Source organism: Bombina bombina, chromosome 4 (genome assembly GCF_027579735.1).
Source record: "Bombina bombina isolate aBomBom1 chromosome 4, aBomBom1.pri, whole genome shotgun sequence".
Lineage (NCBI taxonomy): Eukaryota > Metazoa > Chordata > Amphibia > Anura > Bombinatoridae > Bombina > Bombina bombina.
In genome coordinates, this window is record NC_069502.1 from 843,393,841 (window position 1) to 843,414,213 (window position 20,373).

A 20,373-nucleotide genomic window follows, 5' to 3' on the forward strand; every position below is an offset into this window, starting at 1 on the left:
TCGTCCCTTTCGCAGAAACGGACCAGCCTCAAATTCTACATCCTCTAAGCAAGAGGGTAATACTTCTCAAACCAAGCCAGCCTGGAGGCCGATGCAAGGCTGGAACAAAGGTAAGCAGGCCAAGAAACCTGCTACCGCTACTAAGACAGCATGAGATGTTGGCCCCCGATCCGGGACCGGATCTGGTGGGGGGCAGACTCTCTCTCTTCGCTCAGGCTTGGGCAAGAGATGTTCAGGATCCTTGGGCGCTAGAAATAGTTTCTCAAGGTTATCTCCTGGAATTCAAGGAACTACCCCCAAGGGGAAGGTTCCACAGGTCTCAATTGTCTTCAGACCAAATAAAAAGACAGGCATTCTTACATTGTGTAGAAGACCTGTTAAAAATGGGAGTGATTCATCCTGTTCCATTAGGAGAACAAGGGATGGGGTTTTACTCCAATCTGTTCATAGTTCCCAAAAAAGAGGGAACATTCAGACCAATTTTGGATCTCAAGATCCTAAACAAATTTCTCAGGGTTCCATCGTTCAAAATGGAAACCATTCGGACAATTCTTCCTACCATCCAGGAAGGTCAATTCATGACCACGGTGGATTTAAAGGATGCGTATCTACATATTCCTATCCACAAGGAACATCATCGGTTCCTAAGGTTCGCCTTTCTGGACAGGCATTATCAGTTTGTGGCACTTCCATTTGGATTAGCCACTGCTCCAAGAATTTTCACAAAGGTACTAGGGTCCCTTCTAGCGGTGCTAAGACCAAGGGGCATTGCAGTAGTACCTTACTTGGACGACATACTGATTCAAGCGTCGTCTCTGCCACAAGCAAAGGCTCATACGGACATTGTCCTAGCCTTTCTCAGATCTCACGGGTGGAAAGTGAACGTAGAAAAAAGTTCTCTATCCCCATCAACAAGAGTTCCCTTCTTGGGAACAATAATAGACTCCTTAGAAATGAAGATTTTTCTGACAGAGGCCAGAAAATCAAAACTTCTAAGCTCTTGTCAAGTACTTCATTCTGTTCTTCTTCCTTCCATAGCGCAGTGCATGGAAGTAATAGGTTTGATGGTTGCGGCAATGGACATAGTTCCTTTTGCGCGAATTCATCTAAGACCATTACAACTGTGCATGCTCAGACAGTGGAATGGGGATTATACAGACTTGTCTCCGACGATCCAAGTAGATCAGAGGACCAGAGATTCACTCCGTTGGTGGCTGACCCTGGACAACCTGTCACAAGGGATGAGCTTCCGCAGACCAGAGTGGGTCATTGTCACGACCGACGCCAGTCTGGTGGGCTGGGGCGCGGTCTGGGAACCCCTGAAAGCTCAGGGTCTATGGTCTCGGGAAGAATCTCTTCTCCCGATAAACATTCTGGAACTGAGAGCGATATTCAATGCTCTCATGACTTGGCCTCAGCTAGCAAAGGCCAAATTCATAAGGTTTCAATCAGACAACATGACGACTGTTGCATATATCAACCATCAGGGGGGAACAAGGAGTTCCCTGGCGATGGAAGAAGTGACCAAAATAATCCAATGGGCGGAGAATCACTCCTGCCACTTGTCTGCAATCCACATCCCAGGAGTGGAAAATTGGGAAGCGGATTTTCTGAGTCGTCAGACATTTCATCCGGGGGAGTGGGAACTCCATCCGGAAATCTTTGCCCAAATAACTCAATTATGGGGCATTCCAGACATGGATCTGATGGCGTCTCGTCAGAACTTCAAGGTTCCTTGCTACGGGTCCAGATCCAGGGATCCCAAGGCGACTCTAGTAGATGCACTAGTAGCGCCCTGGACCTTCAACCTAGCTTATGTATTCCCACCGTTTCCTCTCATTCCCAGGCTGGTAGCCAGGATCAATCAGGAGAGGGCTTCGGTGATCTTGATAGCTCCTGCGTGGCCACGCAGAACTTGGTATGCAGACCTGGTGACTATGTCATCGGCTCCACCATGGAAGCTACCTTTGAGACAGGACCTTCTTGTTCAAGGTCCATTCGAACATCCGAATCTGGCTTCGCTCCAACTGACTGCTTGGAGATTGAACGCTTGATTTTATCAAAGCGTGGGGTTTCAGATTCTGTCATTGATACTCTTATTCAGGCTAGAATGCCTGTAACTAGGAAAATTTACCATAAAATATGGAAAAAATATATCTGTTGGTGTGAATCTAAAGGATTCCCGTGGAACAAGATAAAAATTCCTAAGATTCTATCCTTTCTACAAGAGGGTTTGGAGAAAGGATTATCTGCAAGTTCTTTGAAGGGACAGATTTCTGCTTTATTTGTTTTACTTCACAAAAAGCTGGCGGCTGTGCCAGATGTTCAAGCTTTTGTTCAGGCTCTGGTTAGAATCAAGCCTGTTTACAAACCTTTGACTCCTCCTTGGAGTCTCAATTTAGTTCTTTCAGTTCTTCAAGGGGTTCCGTTTGAACCCTTACATTCCGTAGATATTAAGTTACTATCTTGGAAAGTTTTGTTTTTGGTTGCAATTTCTTCTGCTAGAAGAGTTTCAGAGTTATCTGCTCTGCAGTGTTCTCCTCCTTATCTGGTGTTCCATGCAGATAAGGTGGTTTTGCGTACTAAACCTGGTTTTCTTCCGAAAGTTGTTTCTAACAAAAATATTAACCAGGAGATAGTTGTGCCTTCTTTGTGTCCGAATCCAGTTTCAAAGAAGGAACGTTTGTTACACAATTTGGATGTAGTTCATGCTCTAAAATTCTATTTAGAGGCTACAAAGGATTTCAGACAAACATCTTCTTTGTTTGTTGTTTATTCTGGTAAGAGGAGAGGTCAAAAAGCAACTTCTACCTCTCTCTCTTTTTGGCTTAAAAGCATCATCCGATTGGCTTATGAGACTGCCGGACGGCAGCCTCCTGAAAGAATCACAGCTCACTCCACTAGGGCTGTGGCTTCCACATGGGCCTTCAAGAACGAGGCTTCTGTTGATCAGATATGTAAGCCAGCGACTTGGTCTTCACTGCACACTTTTACCAAATTTTACAAATTTGATACTTTTGCTTCTTCTGAGGCTATTTTTGGGAGAAAGGTTTTGCAAGCCGTGGTGCCTTCCATCTAGGTGACCTGATTTGCTCCCTCCCATCATCCGTGTCCTAAAGCTTTGGTATTGGTTCCCACAAGTAAGGATGACGCCGTGGACCGGACACACCTATGTTGGAGAAAACAGAATTTATGCTTACCTGATAAATTACTTTCTCCAACGGTGTGTCCGGTCCACGGCCCGCCCTGGTTTTTTTAATCAGGTCTGATGAATTATTTTCTCTAACTACAGTCACCACGGTATCATATGATTTCTCCTATGCATATTCCTCCTTTACGTCGGTCGAATGACTGGGGAAGGCGGAGCCTAGGAGGGATCATGTGACCAGCTTTGCTGGGCTCTTTGCCATTTCCTGTTGGGGAAGAGAATATCCCACAAGTAAGGATGACGCCGTGGACCGGACACACCGTTGGAGAAAGTAATTTATCAGGTAAGCATAAATTCTGTTTTTTATATTCCTCTTCTTATTATCCTTTTCTTGTTTAATTCTCTTATACATCCTATTTATGTCCCTAAGGGACTGTATACAATAACCAGTTCACTTCAATGATCAGTCAGGAGTATGCTGTTTAACCCCTTAAAGAGTGATGTGGGTATTCTGCCAGTAATAAAAAAGTTTGGTGTTTATCAATGAGATATCGTTCTGTCAACCAAATGTTCTGAGAACCGCAATTCTCCCTGAGTATATTTGCTTATGGCAGAAGTGAACAATGCACTCACCCTGTGGAGCGATCTTTCTGAGTCCAGCAGGGATAAGGATGGTCAGGAGATACTCCGAAAGAGGAAGCAAGCACCACGAGGGTAGGTAAGATGGCGGCCGATCCTGCTGCTGCAAACGTTCCGGTGGTGAGGTTAAAGCTGTTAAGCCTCACAAACTACAGCACCCGCAATGTTCGATGCCTCCAGGCTGTAAAAAGGAGCCAAGGAAGGGTTTGGGAGCCATTGTGGTGCTCAAAGTTAGTGTTTGTACATCGTTATACACGGAGCTCTGTCAGGGCACCTCCACACTGTAGCTCCTCCCCCCGGAACCTACATCTATTTTTGTGGTGTATTCAGGGAAGCGCAAGGGGCAGAGGGCCTCTTCTACTTCTTTGTCCTTTTGGTTGAGGAGCTTAATTCGCTTGGCCTATGAGACAGCGGGACATAAGCCTCCTCAGAGGATCACAGCTCATTCAACTAGAGCTGTGGCTTCGTCTTGGGCCTTCAAGAATGAGGCCTCTATGGAGCAGATTTGTAAGATGGCTTCCTGGTCCCCCTTACAAACTTTTACAAAGTTTTACAAATTTGACGTTTTTGCTTCTGCCGAAGCTGTTTTTGGTAGAAAGGTTTTGCAGGCTGTGGTGCCCTCAGGTTAGGGTCCACATTTTTTGGTTTTGTTTTAATGTTTTTTTGCCTTTTTTTTTTTTAATAACTTTATTTTTGAAATTTTTCTTAGGGGAACTTGAACAGCACCACATAGTATTACACAATAACAATCATCATAAGGCATAACAGTGTATAGTATAGTCCTTTCAACGTGGTGGAGTCTGTTTCTAGTTCATAAAGTCTTTTCTTAAGCCATGTGAAGCGGTCAAGCCCCATATATACTTAAAACATTTAAATAAACAAAACAAAACAACAAAAAACAGAACAACAAATAAGCAACGGCAACCAGCATCAATAAGGCTAGGGACATTGTAGTGTCATACAAATCAGGGTGCATTAGAAATTTACTCTGGGGCACTGTCCGCACAGTAGTTAATTCTTCATTAACACTTATGTAAGTTTTGTCTTGCGCCAGATGTGTTTGTGCGTGTTCAGGCCCTCTATATAGGTCGGTAATGTAGAGAGACCTTGGTCAATCGTATAATTAGATGCAGTGGTGCCAACAGTTAACATAAAACAATATAAGTACCTTTGCTATATAAATGCAATTGTGTTCAAGCTTCTGCTTCGGCGGATGGCTGTGATCTCAATTCACGGTTATCTTCACTTAGTTAATGGTCCCTCTAGTAAGTCAGTCATGGTCGGTTAAGAGTCAGTCAGACTCCGGTATGCACCAGCGTCCACGTAAGTTTTCATTTAGCATGAACACAGAGGCCTAGATTTGGAGTTTTGCGTTAGAAGGGGTGCGTTAGCTACGTGTGCTTTTTTTTGGCCGCACCTTTTAAATACCGCTGGTATTTAGAGTTCACAGAATGGCTGGGTTTTCAGTGCCTTAGGCTCCAAAAAGGGAGCGTAGAGCATAATTTACCGCCACTGCAACTCTCAATACCAGCGGTGCTTACTGACGCGGCCAGCTTCAAAAACGTGCTCATGCAAAAAAGCAGCGTTAAGCTCCTAACGCAGCCCCATTGTTTCCTATGGGGAAACACTTCCTAAGTCTGCACCTAACACCCTAACATGTACCCCGAGTCTAAACACCCCTAACCTTACACTTATTAACCCCTAATCTGCCGCCCCCGCTATCGCTGACCCCTGCATATTATTATTAACCCCTAATCTGCCACTCCGTACACCGCCGCAACCTACATTATCCCTATGTACCCCTAATCTGCTGCCCCTAACACCGCCGATCTCTATATTATATTTATTAACCCCTAATCTGCCCCCCTCAACCTCGCCGCTACCTACCTGCAATTATTAACCCCTAATCTGCCGACCGGACCTCGCCGCTACTATAATAAAGTTATTAACCCCTAATCCGCCTCACTCCCGCCTCAATAACCCTATAATAAAATAGTATTAACCCCTAATCTGTCCTCCCTAACATCACTGACACCTAACTTCAAGTATTAACCCCTAATCTGCCGACCGGACCTCACCGCTACTCTAATACATTTTTTAACCCCTAAAGCCAAGTCTAACCCTAACACCCCTCTAAGTTAAATATAATTTAAATCTAACGAAATAAATTAACTCTTATTAAATAAATTATTCCTATTTAAAACTAAATACTTACCTGTAAAATAAACCCTAATATAGCTACAATATAAATAATAATTATATTGTAGCTATTTTAGGATTAATATTTATTTTACAGGCAACTTTCTATTTATTTTAACCAGGTACAATAGCTATTAAATAGTTAAGAACTATTTAATAGCTACCTAGTTAAAATAATTACAAAATTACCTCTAAAATAAATCCTAACCTAAGTTACAATTAAACCTAACACTACACTAGCAATAAATTAATTAAATAAAATACCTACAATTATCTACAATTAAACCTAACACTACACTATCAATAAATTAATTACATACAATACCTACAATTAAATGCAATTAAATAAACTAACTAAAGTACAAAAAATAAAAAAAGCTAAGTTACAAAAAAAAAAAAAAAGAATTATAAACATAATAAAAATATTACAATTTTAAGCTAATTACACCTACTCTAAGCCCCCCTAATAAAATAACAAAGCCCCCCAAAATAAAAAAAATGCCCTACCCTATTCTAAAATTAAAATAGATAAGCTCTTTTACCTTACCAGCCCTTAAAAGTGCCTTTTGCGGGGCATACCCCAAAGAATTCAGCTCTTTTGCCTGTAAAAAAAAACATACAATACCCCCCCAACATTACAACCCACCACCCACATACCCCTAATCTAACCCAAACCCCCCTTAAATAAACCTAACACTAAGCCCCTGAAATTCTTCCTACCTTGTCTTCACCATGCCAGGTATTACCGATCGCTCCAGGCTCCGAAGTCTTCATCCAAGCCCAAGCGGGGGCTGGAGATCCATCATCCGGCTGAAGTCTTCTATCAAGCGGCGGCTGAAGAGGTCCAGAAGAGGCTCCAAAGTCTTCATCCTATCCAGGCAGAAGAGTAGATCCGGACCGGCAACCATCTTCTTCCAAGCGGTGACTAGTCGCTCCATCTTGAAGACCTCCGGCGTGGATCCATCCTCTTCTTGCAACGTCCTAAGTCCGAATGAAGGTTCCTTTAAATGACGTCATCCAAGATGGCGTCCCTCGAATTCCGATTGGCTGATAGGATTCTATCAGCCAATCGGAATTAAGGTAGGAAAATTCTGATTGGCTGATGGAATCAGCCAATCAGATTCAAGTTCAATCCGATTGGCTGATCCGATCAGCCAATCAGATTGAGCTCGCATTCTATTGGCTGTTCCGATCAGCCAATAGAATGCAAGCTCAATCTGATTGGCTGATCGGATCAGCCAATCGGATTGAACTTGATTCTGATTGGCTGATTCCATCAGCCAATCAGAATTTTCCTACCTTAATTCCGATTGGCTGATAGAATCCTATCAGCCAATCGGAATTCGAGGGACGCCATCTTGGATGACGTCCCTTAAAGGAACCTTCATTCGTCGTCTAGTCGTCGGAAGAAGAGGATGGATCCGCGCTGGAGGTCTTCAAGATGGAGCCGGTCGTCATCGGATGGAAGAACATAGAAGATGCGGCTTGGATGAAGATGTTTGCCGGTCCGGATCGACTCTTCTGCCCGGATAGGATGAAGACTTCTGCCCGAAGATGGAATTCTTTAGCCGCCGCTTGCATCCAGACTTCAGCCGGATGATGGACGTCACTCTTCAGCCCCCGCTTGGGCTTGGATGAAGATTTCGGAGGCTCTTCTGGACCGATCGGGACCCGGTGTGGTGAAGACAAGGTAGGGAGATCTTCAGGGGCTTAGTGTTAGGTTTATTTAAGGGGGGTTTGGGTTAGATTAGGGGTATGTGGGTGGTGGGTTGTAAATGTTGGGGGGGGGGTATTGTATGTTTTTTTTCCAGGCAAAAGAGCTGAATTCTTTGGGGCATGCCCCGCAAAGGGCCCTTTTAAGGGCTGGTAAGGTAAAAGAGCTTTTCTATTTTAATTTTAGAATAGGGTAGGGCATTTTTTTTATTTTGGGGGGCTTTGTTATTTTATTAGGGGGCTTAGAGTAGGTGTAATTAGTTTAAAATTGTTGTAATATTTTTCTAATGTTTGTAAATATTTTTTTATGTTTTGTAACTGTTATTTTTTATTTTTTGTACTTTAGTTAGTTTATTTCATTGTATTTATTTGTAGGTATTTTATTTAATTAATTTATTGATAGTGTAGTGTTAGGTTTAATTGTAACTTAGGTTAGGATTTATTTTACAGGTAATTTTGTAATTATTTTAACTAGGTAGCTATTAAATAGTTATTAACTATTTAATAGCTATTGTACCTGGTTAAAATAATTACAAAGTTGCCTGTAAAATAAATATTAATCCTAAAATAGCTACAATATAATTATAATTTATATTGTAGCTATATTAGGGTTTATTTTACAGGTAAGTATTTAGCTTTAAATAGGAATAATTTATTTAATAAGAGTTAATTTATTTCCTTAGATTTAAATTATATTTAATTTAGGGGGGTGTTAGTGTTAGGGTTAGACTTAGCTTTAGGGGTTAATACATTTATTATAGTAGCGGTGAGGTCCGGTCGGCAGATTAGGGGTTAATACTATTTATTATAGGGTTATTGAGGCGGGAGTGAGGCGGATTAGGGGTTAATAACTTTATTATAGTAGCGGCGAGGTCCGGTTGGCAGATTAGGGGTTAATAAGTGTAGGTAGGTGTCGGCGACGTTGAGAGGGGGCAGATTAGGGGTTAATAAATATAATATAGGGGTCGGCGGTGTTAGGGGCAGCAGATTAGGTGTACATAAGTATAACGTAGATGGTGGCGGTGTGCGGTCGGCAGACTAGGGGTTAAAAAAATTAATCGAGTGGCGGCTATGTGGGGGGGCCTCAGTTTAGGGGTATATAGGTAGTTTATGGGTGTTAGTGTACTTTAGAGCACAGTAGTTAAGAGCTTTATGAACCGGCGTTAGCCCAAAAAGCTCTTAACTCCTGGCTTTTTTCTGCGGTTGGAGTTTTGTCGTTAGATTTCTAACGCTCACTTCAGCCACGACTCTAAATACCGGCGTTAGAAAGATCCCATTGAAAAGATAGGATACGCAAATGGCGTAGAGGGATTTGCGGTATGGAAAAGTCGCGGCTGCAAAGTGAGCGTTAGACCCTTTCCTGACTGACTCCAAATACCAGCGGGCGGTAAAAACCAGCGTTAGGAGCCTCTAACGCTGGTTTTGACGGCTACCGCCAAACTCTAAATCTAGGCGAGAGTGTTGAAAGGGTCGTAATAATTTTTTCCTTAGTCCCCCCGGCAAGTACAGTATGTATGGGTCCCACTTGTTCATGAATTACTTAATTCTAATGTCGCGGTTACTTTGTGTGTCTGCATGTTCTTCCAGGAACTGCTGGTATAGTGCGTGGGTTAGTTTTTTGAAAGGGGGTTCCCTATTCTTGGCCCAGTATTGTAGGATTAGTTTCCTAGCCATCAACACTACTATGTTAAAGAACTTTTGGTGGTTAAGAGGTAGGGAGATTTCTTGAAAGAAGAGTATGTTAGCTGCAGTTAATGTTATGTCAGTTGTGAGTATTTTTGACAACCAGAATCTGACTTTGCCCCAAAACCTCTGCATCTTAGGGCAGTCCCAGACCAAGTATATCAAGTCTGGAGTAGGGGCCGAGCACTTAGAGCATTCGTTTACTGCGTCCTGAACCCATTTGGATCGGATTCTAGGTGTTATGTATGCTTGGTGTAAACATTTTATTTGCGTTTCTCGCAGACCCGCGGACAGAGTGGCTGCTCTGACTGCTGATATACTATGTATGATGTGTTCTTTTGTGACCTCAGGGATCCTCTGTCCTTGCCATTTAGCAATGACGTCCTGCATTGTTTGTGATTCGTGATATGTGACTATTAGCTTATAGATGGGATAGATGGAGTGTTTTCACTGAGAGGCTAGGCTACAAAGAGTGACAATCTTGGTTATGTCCAGTGAAGCTAATCCCTCAGTCAGGAGGTTTTGTACATAGTGCCTACTTTGGAAATAAGCAAATCTATGCGTGGCAGGGAGGGTGTACTGTGTTTGAAGGTCAGAGAAGGGGAGCACCTGCTGTGTCGTAAGGTTAATCAATTGTGCTACCATGGTCAATCCCTGGCGTTCCCAATGTTTGAAAACAGCTGTAGTATATCCTGGGATAAAATTGGGGTTTCCTTGGAGCGGCAGGTATTTGCTAAATGTAAACTCCATCCCCCATGTTTTGCAAAGCTTTGCCCAAGCTCTCAACGGATCTCTGAATAGTATGTTTTGTTTTATGTGTTGAGGGAGTGTGGCCAATGGTGTATGCGGCAAGAAAGCCGGGTGTATGGGTGCCAAAACTTCCCGCTCCACTGAGGGGGAGAAATAATCCGATTGGGTCAACCACCCCACAACTACCTTGGTCAAAGATGCCCAGTTTTACCACCTAAGGTTGGGAAGACTGAGTCCACCAGAATTGACTGGCATTGTTAGATGGAGCCTATTAATTCTCGGTTTCCTATGTTGCCAGACAAATTTACCGAACAGGGCCGTCAGGGTATTGAGGTCTCGCTTAGTCAGCAAGAGAGGGAGCATCTGAAGGGGATAAAGCAGTTTTGGTAAAATAATCATTTTCAAGAGTTGAATTCTACCCGTGAGAGATAATGGCAAGTTTCTCCAACCTTTCACCTGATTCTGAATATGGGTTAGAGTTTTACCTATATTTAGGTGGTACAGTTTGCTTGTGTCAGTGTGTAGGTGTATCCCTAAATATGTGAATATTCCCGTAGTAACTTTCAAGTCGGTGCCCTGCAGTTGGGTTTTTTTGGTGTTGCGCAACCACGTTAGTTCGGATTTATCTATGTTGATTTTTTATCCGGAAACAGCACTGAATTTGTCTAAAATGTGTAGTAGTTTGGGTATGTTAGTATGTGGGTTGGAGACATATAACAGGAGGTCGTCAGCGTACAAAGATAAATATTCAGTCTGCCTATGAATTTTTAGGCCCTCACTGTGCTGGAGAATATAGCATGCTAGAGGTTCTATTGCCAAATTGAAGAGCAGCGGAGATAGGGGACACCCTTGCCTGGTTCCTCTTTCCAGGAGGAATGAGGGGGATATCTGACCATTAATAATTATAGAAGCTGAGGGTGATATATATAATTGTTGGAGTGCATTAAGGAAGTTCCCAGATATGCCAAACTTTTCTAGAGAGGTATAAAGGTGGTCCCACTCTATTCTATCGAACGCCTTTTCGGCGTCGATGGCAAGAAGGCATGCATCTACATTGGGTTTCTGGTGGTCTGTATAATATGGGTTGCAGTAATGGGATATGACAGCAAGTGTCTTCCTAATGTTGATTACTGAGGTTCGGTGTTTAATGAAGCCGGTCTGGTCCGGGTGCACCAGGTCCGGCAGTATTTCCGCCAGTCTGTCCGCCAGAATTTTGGTATATAATTTGTAATCACTGTTAAGCAGTGAAATCGGTCTATATGAGGAGGGTAATGTATGGTCTCTATTCGGCTTTGGGAGAATGCAAATGTTAGCATCAGTAAATCTCGCATCCTGAGTAGATTTTCCCAGTAGGTAGCTAGTATAGGTGGAGGCTAGTACTGGGGCTATATCAGTGCTAAGAATCTTATAGTAATCAATAGGGAGAGAGTCTGGACCTGCGGCTTTTCCTATTTTTGAGTTACGAATGGCTCCTAACACTTCCTGCACATGTATGGGGGAGTTGAGACTATCCCTCTGAGCTTCAGACAATTGAGGTATTATAACATTGCTCCAAAATGTGTGCTTGTCTTCTTCCTTTATGTTTTGGCTAGTGTATAGGGATTTGTAATAAGTTGTGAATTCCTTCATTATATTTTTAGTGTCCATCTTAAGGTGTGCTCCCGATTTAATTGCAGTTATAATAGGTTTGGGTGTGTGAAGTCTCACCAAATTTGCTAAAAGTCTACCAGCCTTGTTGCCATGCCGGTAAAACCTACCCTGTCGGTGTATGTTAAACTTATGGTCTAGGATTTGCAAATGTGTGTCCCTTTCTTTCTTAGCATCGTAATAGTTTTGGCGATTCTGTTCCGTAGGACTAGTTAAGTAGGTATTGTAAGTTTTGAGTTTCTGTGTGAGGGGATGTGTGCCACATGTTTTTGTTTTTAAACTTGTTGTATTCTATTTTGTGCCCTTGTTGGTAATCCTAAACTTTTTAACAGACAGTTGTTTGATTGTGAGCCTGCATTGTGTGGCTGTTTAGGGACCCAGGTTTATTTGGAAGAAACCTTGACGAGGTACCTGGGCTTTTCCCATTTGGCCAGATGCGGTGATACAACTGGGAAATACCCTGAGACAAAATCACTACCATATTGCAAAGATTCATCGAAGCACAAGATACAGGAAGTTCCTAACCCAGGACTACCATACACAAGGCTGCACAAAAAGAACAAGCACAGACAGCGGCGGACCACAGATCCACACCTATACCATATGACTACACATTACCTCATATGATTGAGGTACCTTCCGGTAAGAAGACATAAATACTTTTTTTGCCTGGGATTTACTGCTTATGAATTAAGAGCATTCATCATTCATATATATATATTGTTCATAATGACTCAATAGCACAGACTATAAAATTATTCCTCTATTACATTGGATTTTAAAGGGTAATAACTGTTTGAAGCTGCGCAGAAGTACTTTGATTTTTTCTCTTTCATTGCTAAACTTTTTAACCTTGAGGAAAAAAAGAATACCTGTTTGCAGCCCTTCTAGCATTGGACTCTTTGTGTGTGATTGTAAGTTTTAGTCAAGTTAGAAAGGAGTTGTGTGGTGGTTTTTGTTTGTGACCTAAAATGGTGTGTTGTATAAGCTGTGATCTTTCCCCTGATAACTGCCTTGGAAGCATGCCAGAATAAGTCAGGGTTGGCTCTATGTCGGTCATTATCAAAGGTATATTCTAGCCAAAAGGCCTTCAAGTGCTGTCGAAAATCTGCATTGGTATATAAATATGAGGGGAACCTCCAAGTCTTTTGGGAGTGTGCTATTCTGAACGGTTGCAGCGTTAATTTTTATGGGAGCGTGATCTGATATTGTGATTGGAAGAATAGAGGTGTCTAGTATGGTGGGAGTGAGTTGAGGGGATGTGAGGAAGTAGTCAATGCGTGAGAAAGTGTGATGTGTCTTCGAGGCGCAAGTATAATCCCTGTGGTCTGGGTGTTGAGATCTCCAAAGATCATGTAGTCCCAGTCCATCTCTGAACGTAGATACAATTTGTGTTTCTTTTATGTGTTTGGGGTGTGGTCCTTGCTTTGTAGTGGAGTAGGCTGGGTCGGAGAATCTGTCTAATGGGCAAGCTTGCGCCATATTAAAGTCCCCCCCTACTATTACTGGGGAGTCCAAGTGTTGGGCAATGAGTGATTGTAAAGATGCCCAGAACACCTGGTCAGAGTGATTGGGGCCGTATACGTTACATAATTGAAATTTATGTGTGTCAATATGGAATGAGGTAAAAATGTAGCGTCCTTTGTTATCAATTTTTGTATTGGAAAAGGTCACTGGCAGGTTTTTACGTACTAAAATTGCCACCCCACACTTCCTTCCTTCCGAGGGAGAATAAAAGATGTGCCCTATCCACCTTATTTTTAATTTCTCATGCTCCTCTGCAGTGAGGTGTGTTTCCTGCAGTAAGGCAATGTCCGCATGTATTGAATTAAGGTATTGAAGGATTTTGCTCCTCTTGGCTGGAGAGGTTATTCCCCCCACATTCCAAGACACCACATTAAGATTTATGGCCATATGATGAGTTGGTGAGGAAATAAGGGCAGCGGACAAGCTGAGGGTGAGGGAAAAGAGTAGCGTGAAAGATAGTGGTTTTAACATGGGTTTGCAGGGTGTCATGAGAGAAGGGGTGGGGAAGTGTAATGACGTTATGTATGCAACATGATGTGTGGCGTAGTGGGAGAGAGGACTTACAGACATCACTGGTGAGAGGTAGTCGGTACAAGATGTTCGTCAGTGGACTAAATGTCTGTTCGCAGTCAGCCCATCCGCCGAGCACAGCCACTAAGTATTCTGCTAGAGGAAAGAAAAAGAGGTTAAGACATACAGTAATTTTGGGACTTATAAGCAAGGGGCGGTATTGATGTGGCATATTATGGGGGTTGATCATTGCATGACAACTGAGGGTTAGAGAACACGCCTTGATGTTAACTAAGCTGAGCATATAAACAATGTATAAAAGACTAAAAAATGTAGAAAAATATACAAGAGAGGTACAATAAACAACAGCCTGGAATAACTTGTTTTCCAGTGAGGCAGAAGCCTCAGGAGTGTAGAGGATAGCTCTTAACAAGGGCCACTCCTGCGCCCATTCAGTGTCCTGAAGAATGGCTTTCCAAAGGGTAGCCACATCAGCGATGAGGGGGTCTTTGGCTATTAAAGCCTCCTGTGTCAGACGACACGTGTGTCCAAAACCCATCATCTTAGAAAGTCTGACAGTGATGTTGAACATGACCGATTCTATGGGTCAGCTTGTTGTTTTTCCGCTTCTAGAAAGGCTTTCAGTTCTTTAGGGGAGCGGAAGAACTTGGCATCCCTGGGGGTCTGCAATCTGAGTTTGGCAGGATAGAGGAGCGCTACTTGTCTGCCTTCCTCGTATAATTGAGAGCAATAGGGGGCAAATTCTTTGCGCATTTTGGTTACTTCTGCTGAGAAGTCCTGAAACCGCAGGAGTTATTTCCATTCAAAGAGAACATCTGCATTGTGTGACCTATAGGCCCTCAGCAAAGTGAGTTTTTCTTGGTAGTTTAGGCATTTAAATATGACCTGACGAGGCCTGGCGGCTGTAGTAGTGGAGAGGCCATTGTCTGGACCAATACGGTGGGCTCTTTCCACGTCTAGTGGGAGACGGTCCGGATCAATGCCTAAGAGCCTAGGAAATGTTAGGGCTGTGAACTCCAGTAGGTCTTCTTGATGCTCTCTGGGATTCCAATTATGCGAAGGTTATTTCGCCTTCTGCGGTTCTCAAGGTCATCTACCTTATCCTGTAACGCCTGATTCTGACGTAGCAGTTGTCTGAGGGAGGTAGAAGTATTATTTTGGTGATCTTCCATGTCTGAGATCCTCTGTTCCGCTTGATTCATCCTTGTAGAAAATTGGCGCACCTCACTAGTTAGGGTGTCCATACCTGCTTGAAGGGATTCCATCTTAGGCAGGAAAAATGATTTTAATTCTTGCAGGAGGTTTGCTGATTCACTAATCGTTAAATGAGAGGAGCTTGGGGATGGGGGGTTTTCAATCTGTGTTTCTGTAGTGTGTCGCTGCCTCCTGTCAGTTTGTTTTGACTTTGAGGTCATCTTGCCCTCTAGTGTGTTAGGAAGAGGTTGGAAGTATTTATCAACCTTCATGTGAGGTATAGAAGGTGCTGAGAATATAATAATAAACCTGTTTTAGAAACTGCAGCTTTCCTTTACTTTATTGTGTGTCTATATTTTTGAGAAATGAGTCTTCAGCTTTATGTAACACAGACTGAGTGTCTGCGTGGTTAGATTCCAATTATTAACATTGGTTGTTACATATGAGGATAGAAATGGTAGAAGTCAAAGGTTCCACTCTTCTCCCCTCTGCCTTGTTTATTTAATATGTGTGTCTGCTTATCAAAACAAGGGCAGATCCAAAGCAAAACAGTCAGCTTGAAAGCACATAAAGCTTTTAAATATTTGTCTCTGTATTATTGTGATGCTTCTGCCACATAGAGCAAATCGTTTGCTATGTAAGGGGTTAATTAAGAGAGTCCCAAGTACTCTGTGTGAAGATGCAGGGTATTAGGCCTGTGTGTTAGGGTTATATGATCACAGGTTTCCTCTGTGTATTTCCCTTCTGCGTATGCACTCCTTTTCCCCCCTCTCTCTTTGTCTCTGACCTGATGTGGGCTGATTATAGTAATTGGCCAGTCCTGCGGTCTATGCCGACTCGCCCTCCTTTATTCAACTTCCGATGGCGGGGATGGCTGCTTTTCAGCTCCGGGTGAGCCGTTACAGGCGCTGATGCAAAGGGGCCTCAGTCCAAGATGGCGCCCGTGATATGCGCTCCGGTGCGCACTTTAAATTTCCCTTCCAGGGGCAAGGGCGATACTCGGCCCTTCACACTAAAGTCCAGTTGGGCTGATGTCCAGCAAGCTTCCCAACAAGGATGGCGTGTGGGGAAGCGTGATCAGCAGCAATTTAGGGTTTTTTGCAGATCACACTACACGGAGCTCTTTCTCTATGCTGCTGATCCATTGCTCCTCCCACCGGAAGTCCCGTTTTTTTTTTTTGCCTTTTAATGTTCTTTGCCTTAACATTTTTTTAGAAATAATCTGCTTGTTATGTCTATTTGAATGCTCCATTTATTCATGCTTGTATTTTATTTTGTTTGGAAACAAAGTTTTATTGTATTGTATTAAATATATTTTATATATAATATTTAGTTGTACTTACTAAGGATCATTTAGTTACTAGTATACTACACACATTAAGCTATCCTTGGATAGCGCAGCTAAATAATTTATCACTTGGCCACAAATTATTGTAGTCAGTGTGGTTACTCTAGTTCAGGGTCCACATTTTTACACTTCCGGTTTCATTCAGTGTCCTCTAGAGCTTGGGTATATGTTTCCCAAAAGTAATGAATGAAGTTGTGGACTCTCCTCCCCTTTAGATGGAAAACAGAAATTATACTTACCTGATAATTTTATTTTCTATTGTGGGGAGGAGATTCCACGGCTCCGATGGGCGGACCGAAATTTAATTAATCTTCTGGCACCATTTATATCCTGATATTTCTCCTATTGTTCCTTGTTCCCTCTGCAGAATGAGGGAAGTGAGGAGGTATTTAAGCCTTTGGCTGGGGTGTCTTTGCCTCCTCCTGGTGGCCAGGTTCTTAATTCCCAAAAGTAATGAATGAAGCTGTAGACTCTCCTCCCCACAATGGAAATAAAATTATCAGGTAAGCATAATTTATGTTTTCTTTCATTACAAGTGCAAGTTAACGAGGACGCGATAACTTAATATCGTATGCGTTAACTTTTGCGCGCCACTTGTAATCTAGCCCAAACAGTTTAATGGTAACTTTATTAACAGTAGATCATACAATGTAAAATGAATCTGCTTTATTTGTACAGGCGCTGATAATGCTAATATACGGAAAATTAAGATAACAGATTATCTGTGTATGAAGCGTCAGCTGGGATCAACAGATGAAGAAACCAGTGACAGTATAAGCTCAGGTGAGTGTGCACGTGTGTTGTGCCATAGGGGAGGCGGATTATAGGTGAGTGTGCACGTGTGTTGTATCTGAGAGAGACAGGTTACAGGTGCATGTGCACTCATGTTGTGCTTGTGGGGGACACAGTTACAGCTGAGTGTGCACATGTGTTGTATGTGGAACAAAGGTTAAAGTTTAGTGTGCACTTTCGTTGTGTTTGAAGTACACAGGATACAGGCATGTATATTGTGCCTGGTGCATGTGGGATACTGGCGAGTGTGCACATATGTTGTGTCTGAGGCATGTAGGGTACAAACAGCTTACACATACGCGTGTATTCTCACTGTACAGGCCATACTGATGTGACATCTTCAGATAGCTCAGAGGTTGAGCATGGAAAAGAACTGAATGTGTGCCATCACGTGAAGACTGAGGATGAAGTTCCTATAAATGCGGCTACAGGTAATTAGCGCATATTAAATAAAGGGAAGTTTCTGTGATAGGGACATTTTGTCTCATCTAAACAACAGTTATAGTTATCAGATGGTTACACAGCAGACACATGTTAGTGTGCAGCTCAGGTTTAAAGGGACAGTCAACAATAGAATTTGTGTTGTTTAAAAAGATAGATAATCCCTTTATTACCCATTCCCCAGTTTTGCATAACCAACATAGTTGTAAAAATACATGTTTTACCTCTGTAATTACATTGTATCTAAGCCTTTGCAAACTGCCCCCTTATTTCAGTTCTTTTGACAGACTTGCATTTTAGCCAATCAGTGCATACTCCTAGGTAACTTCACGTGCGTGAGCTCAATATTATCTATATGACATACATGAACTTACACCCTCTAGTGGTGAAAACTGTAAAAATGCATTTAGATTAGAGGCGGTCTTCAAGGTCTAAGAAATTAGCATATGATCTTACCTAGGTTTAGCTTTCAACTAAGAATACCAAGAGAACAAAGCAAAATTGATGATAAAAGTAAACTGGAAAGTTGTTTAAAATTACATGGCCTATTTGAATCATGAAATTATTTTTTGGACTTGACTGTCCCTTTAAGTGATTCTGACTTTTAAAGGGACATGAAGCACAATTTATTTTCTTTAATGATTCAGATAGATAATAACATTCTAAACAACTTTCACATTTAATTGAAACAGTTTTTTTTTTTTACTTCTAAACTGTCTTTTAAAAACATAAATTATGCTTACCTGATAATTTTATTTCCTTCTGTATGAGGAGAGTCCACCGCATCATTCCTTACTGTTGGGAAATACTAAACCTGGCCACCAGGAGGAGGCAAAGACACCCCAGCCAAAGACTTAAATACTCCCCATACTTCACTCATATCCAAGTCATTCTGCCAAGGCAACAAGAAGCAGTAGGAGAAATATCAGGGTATAAATGGTGCCGAAAGAGAAAAATAAAATTTTAGTCCACCCATCAAATTATACGGGCGGGGGTCGTGGACTTTCCTCATACAGAAGGAAATGAAATTATCAGGTAAGCATAATTTATGTTTTCCTTCTTAATATGAGGAGAGTCCACGGCATCTTTCCTTACTGTTGGGAAAACTATACCCAAGCTATAGAGGACACTGAATGATAAGGGGAGGGGGTAAAAGAAAAGGCAGACCCTAATCTGAGGGCACCACAGCCTGTAAAACCTTTCTCCCAAAAGCTGCTTCAGCCGAAAACAAAAACGTCAAATTTGTAGAATTTTAAAAAAATGATGTAAAGAGAACCAGGTAGCCTTACAAATCTGATCCTTAGATGCCTCATTCTTAAAGGCCCAAGAGGAAGCCACCGCTCTAGTGGAATTAGCTGACTCGTATGCTAAGCGTATAACACTCCTCAACCAAAAATATAAGTAAGTCAAAGAGGCCTTCAGACCCTTATGCTTCCCAGAGTAGATAACAAACAAAGAAGAAGTTTGTCTAAAATCCTTAGTAGCTTGAAGATAAAACTTCAAAGCTCGAACAACATCCAGATTATTCAGCAACCGTTCTTTCGAAGAAGGAGGATTAGAACACACGGAAGGATCCACAATCTCCTGATTGATGTAACGATCAGACACCACCATAGGAAGAAAACCAAAGCGGGTACGTAGAACAGCATTATCTGAGTGGAACACTAGATATGGAGGCTCACATTGCAAGGCAGCCATTTCAGAAACTCGGTGTACCGACGCAATCGCCAATAGAAAAAGAACCTTCCAGGACAACAATTTAATGTCATGCGAAAGCATAGGCTCACACGGAGCCCGTTGCAAAAACTTAAGAACAAGATTCAGACTCCAAGTTGGAGCATTAGATCTAAACACAGGTCTGATCCTGATCAGAGCTTTAATGAAGGATTGCACGTCAGGAAGCTCTGCAAGCCTCTTGTGCAGCAAAACAGATAGGGCCGAAATCTGTCCCCTCAGGGAACTGGCAGTAAGGCCCTTCTCCAGACCCTCCTGGAGAAAAGAAAGAATCCTGGCAGCCTTGACCTTATGCCAGGCGAAACCCCGCTCTTCACACCAGAACAAGTAAGCTCTCCACACCTTATGGGAGATGTGACGAGTAACAGGCTTACGAGCCTGAATGAGAGTGTCAATCACCCTCTCAGAGAACCCTCTCCTGGCTAAGACTAAGCGTTCAATCTCCACGCAGAGATCCCTGCGAAAAGGTAACCTCCATGGAAGAGATGAGGACATCCCCACCAGGTCCGCGAAACACATCCTTTGCGCCACGATGGAGCAGTCAGTATCACTGATGCTCGCTCCTGTTTGATGTAAGCCACTACACGAGGGAGAAGTGGTAACAGTGGAAACAATGTAAATTAGTTTGAACCTCCAAGGCACTGCTAATGCATCTGTTAGCTCTGCCTGAGGATCCCTGGACCGTGACCCATATCTGGGTAGCTTGCAATTGAGCCGGGACGCCATGAGATCTATTTCCAACGTCCCCCATCTGTTGCAAATCTCCACAAACACCTCGGGATGGAGAGACCATTCCACCGGATGAAAGGATTGTCTGCTGAGAAAATCTGTATCCCAGTTGTCCACACCCGGACTGTGGATCGCTTACAGTGAGCAGTTGTGGGCCTCCACCCACTCCAGAATACAAGATACTTCCCTCATGGCTAGGGAGCTTCTCGTTCCCCCCCTGATGGTTGATGTAAGCCACCAAGGTTATGTTGTCTGATTGAAATCTGATAAACTGGGAGGAACCCAGAAGAGGCCAAGC

The 20,373-nt window shown here is 42.7% G+C and overlaps 1 protein-coding gene across 4 annotated transcripts in view; it reads left to right on the plus strand.

Annotated features, from left to right (window-relative positions):
* Positions 1-20,373, plus strand: part of LOC128657241 (gastrula zinc finger protein XlCGF26.1-like) — a 437,958-nt gene that overhangs the window by 112,661 nt on the left and 304,924 nt on the right. For all 4 annotated transcript variants that reach the window (XM_053711511.1, XM_053711510.1, XM_053711513.1 and 1 more), the window contains 2 exons: positions 17,058-17,162; positions 17,492-17,602. In XM_053711511.1, the coding sequence (XP_053567486.1) occupies positions 17,058-17,162; positions 17,492-17,602 (216 nt within the window). The remainder of the gene's footprint in view (positions 1-17,057; positions 17,163-17,491; positions 17,603-20,373) is intronic.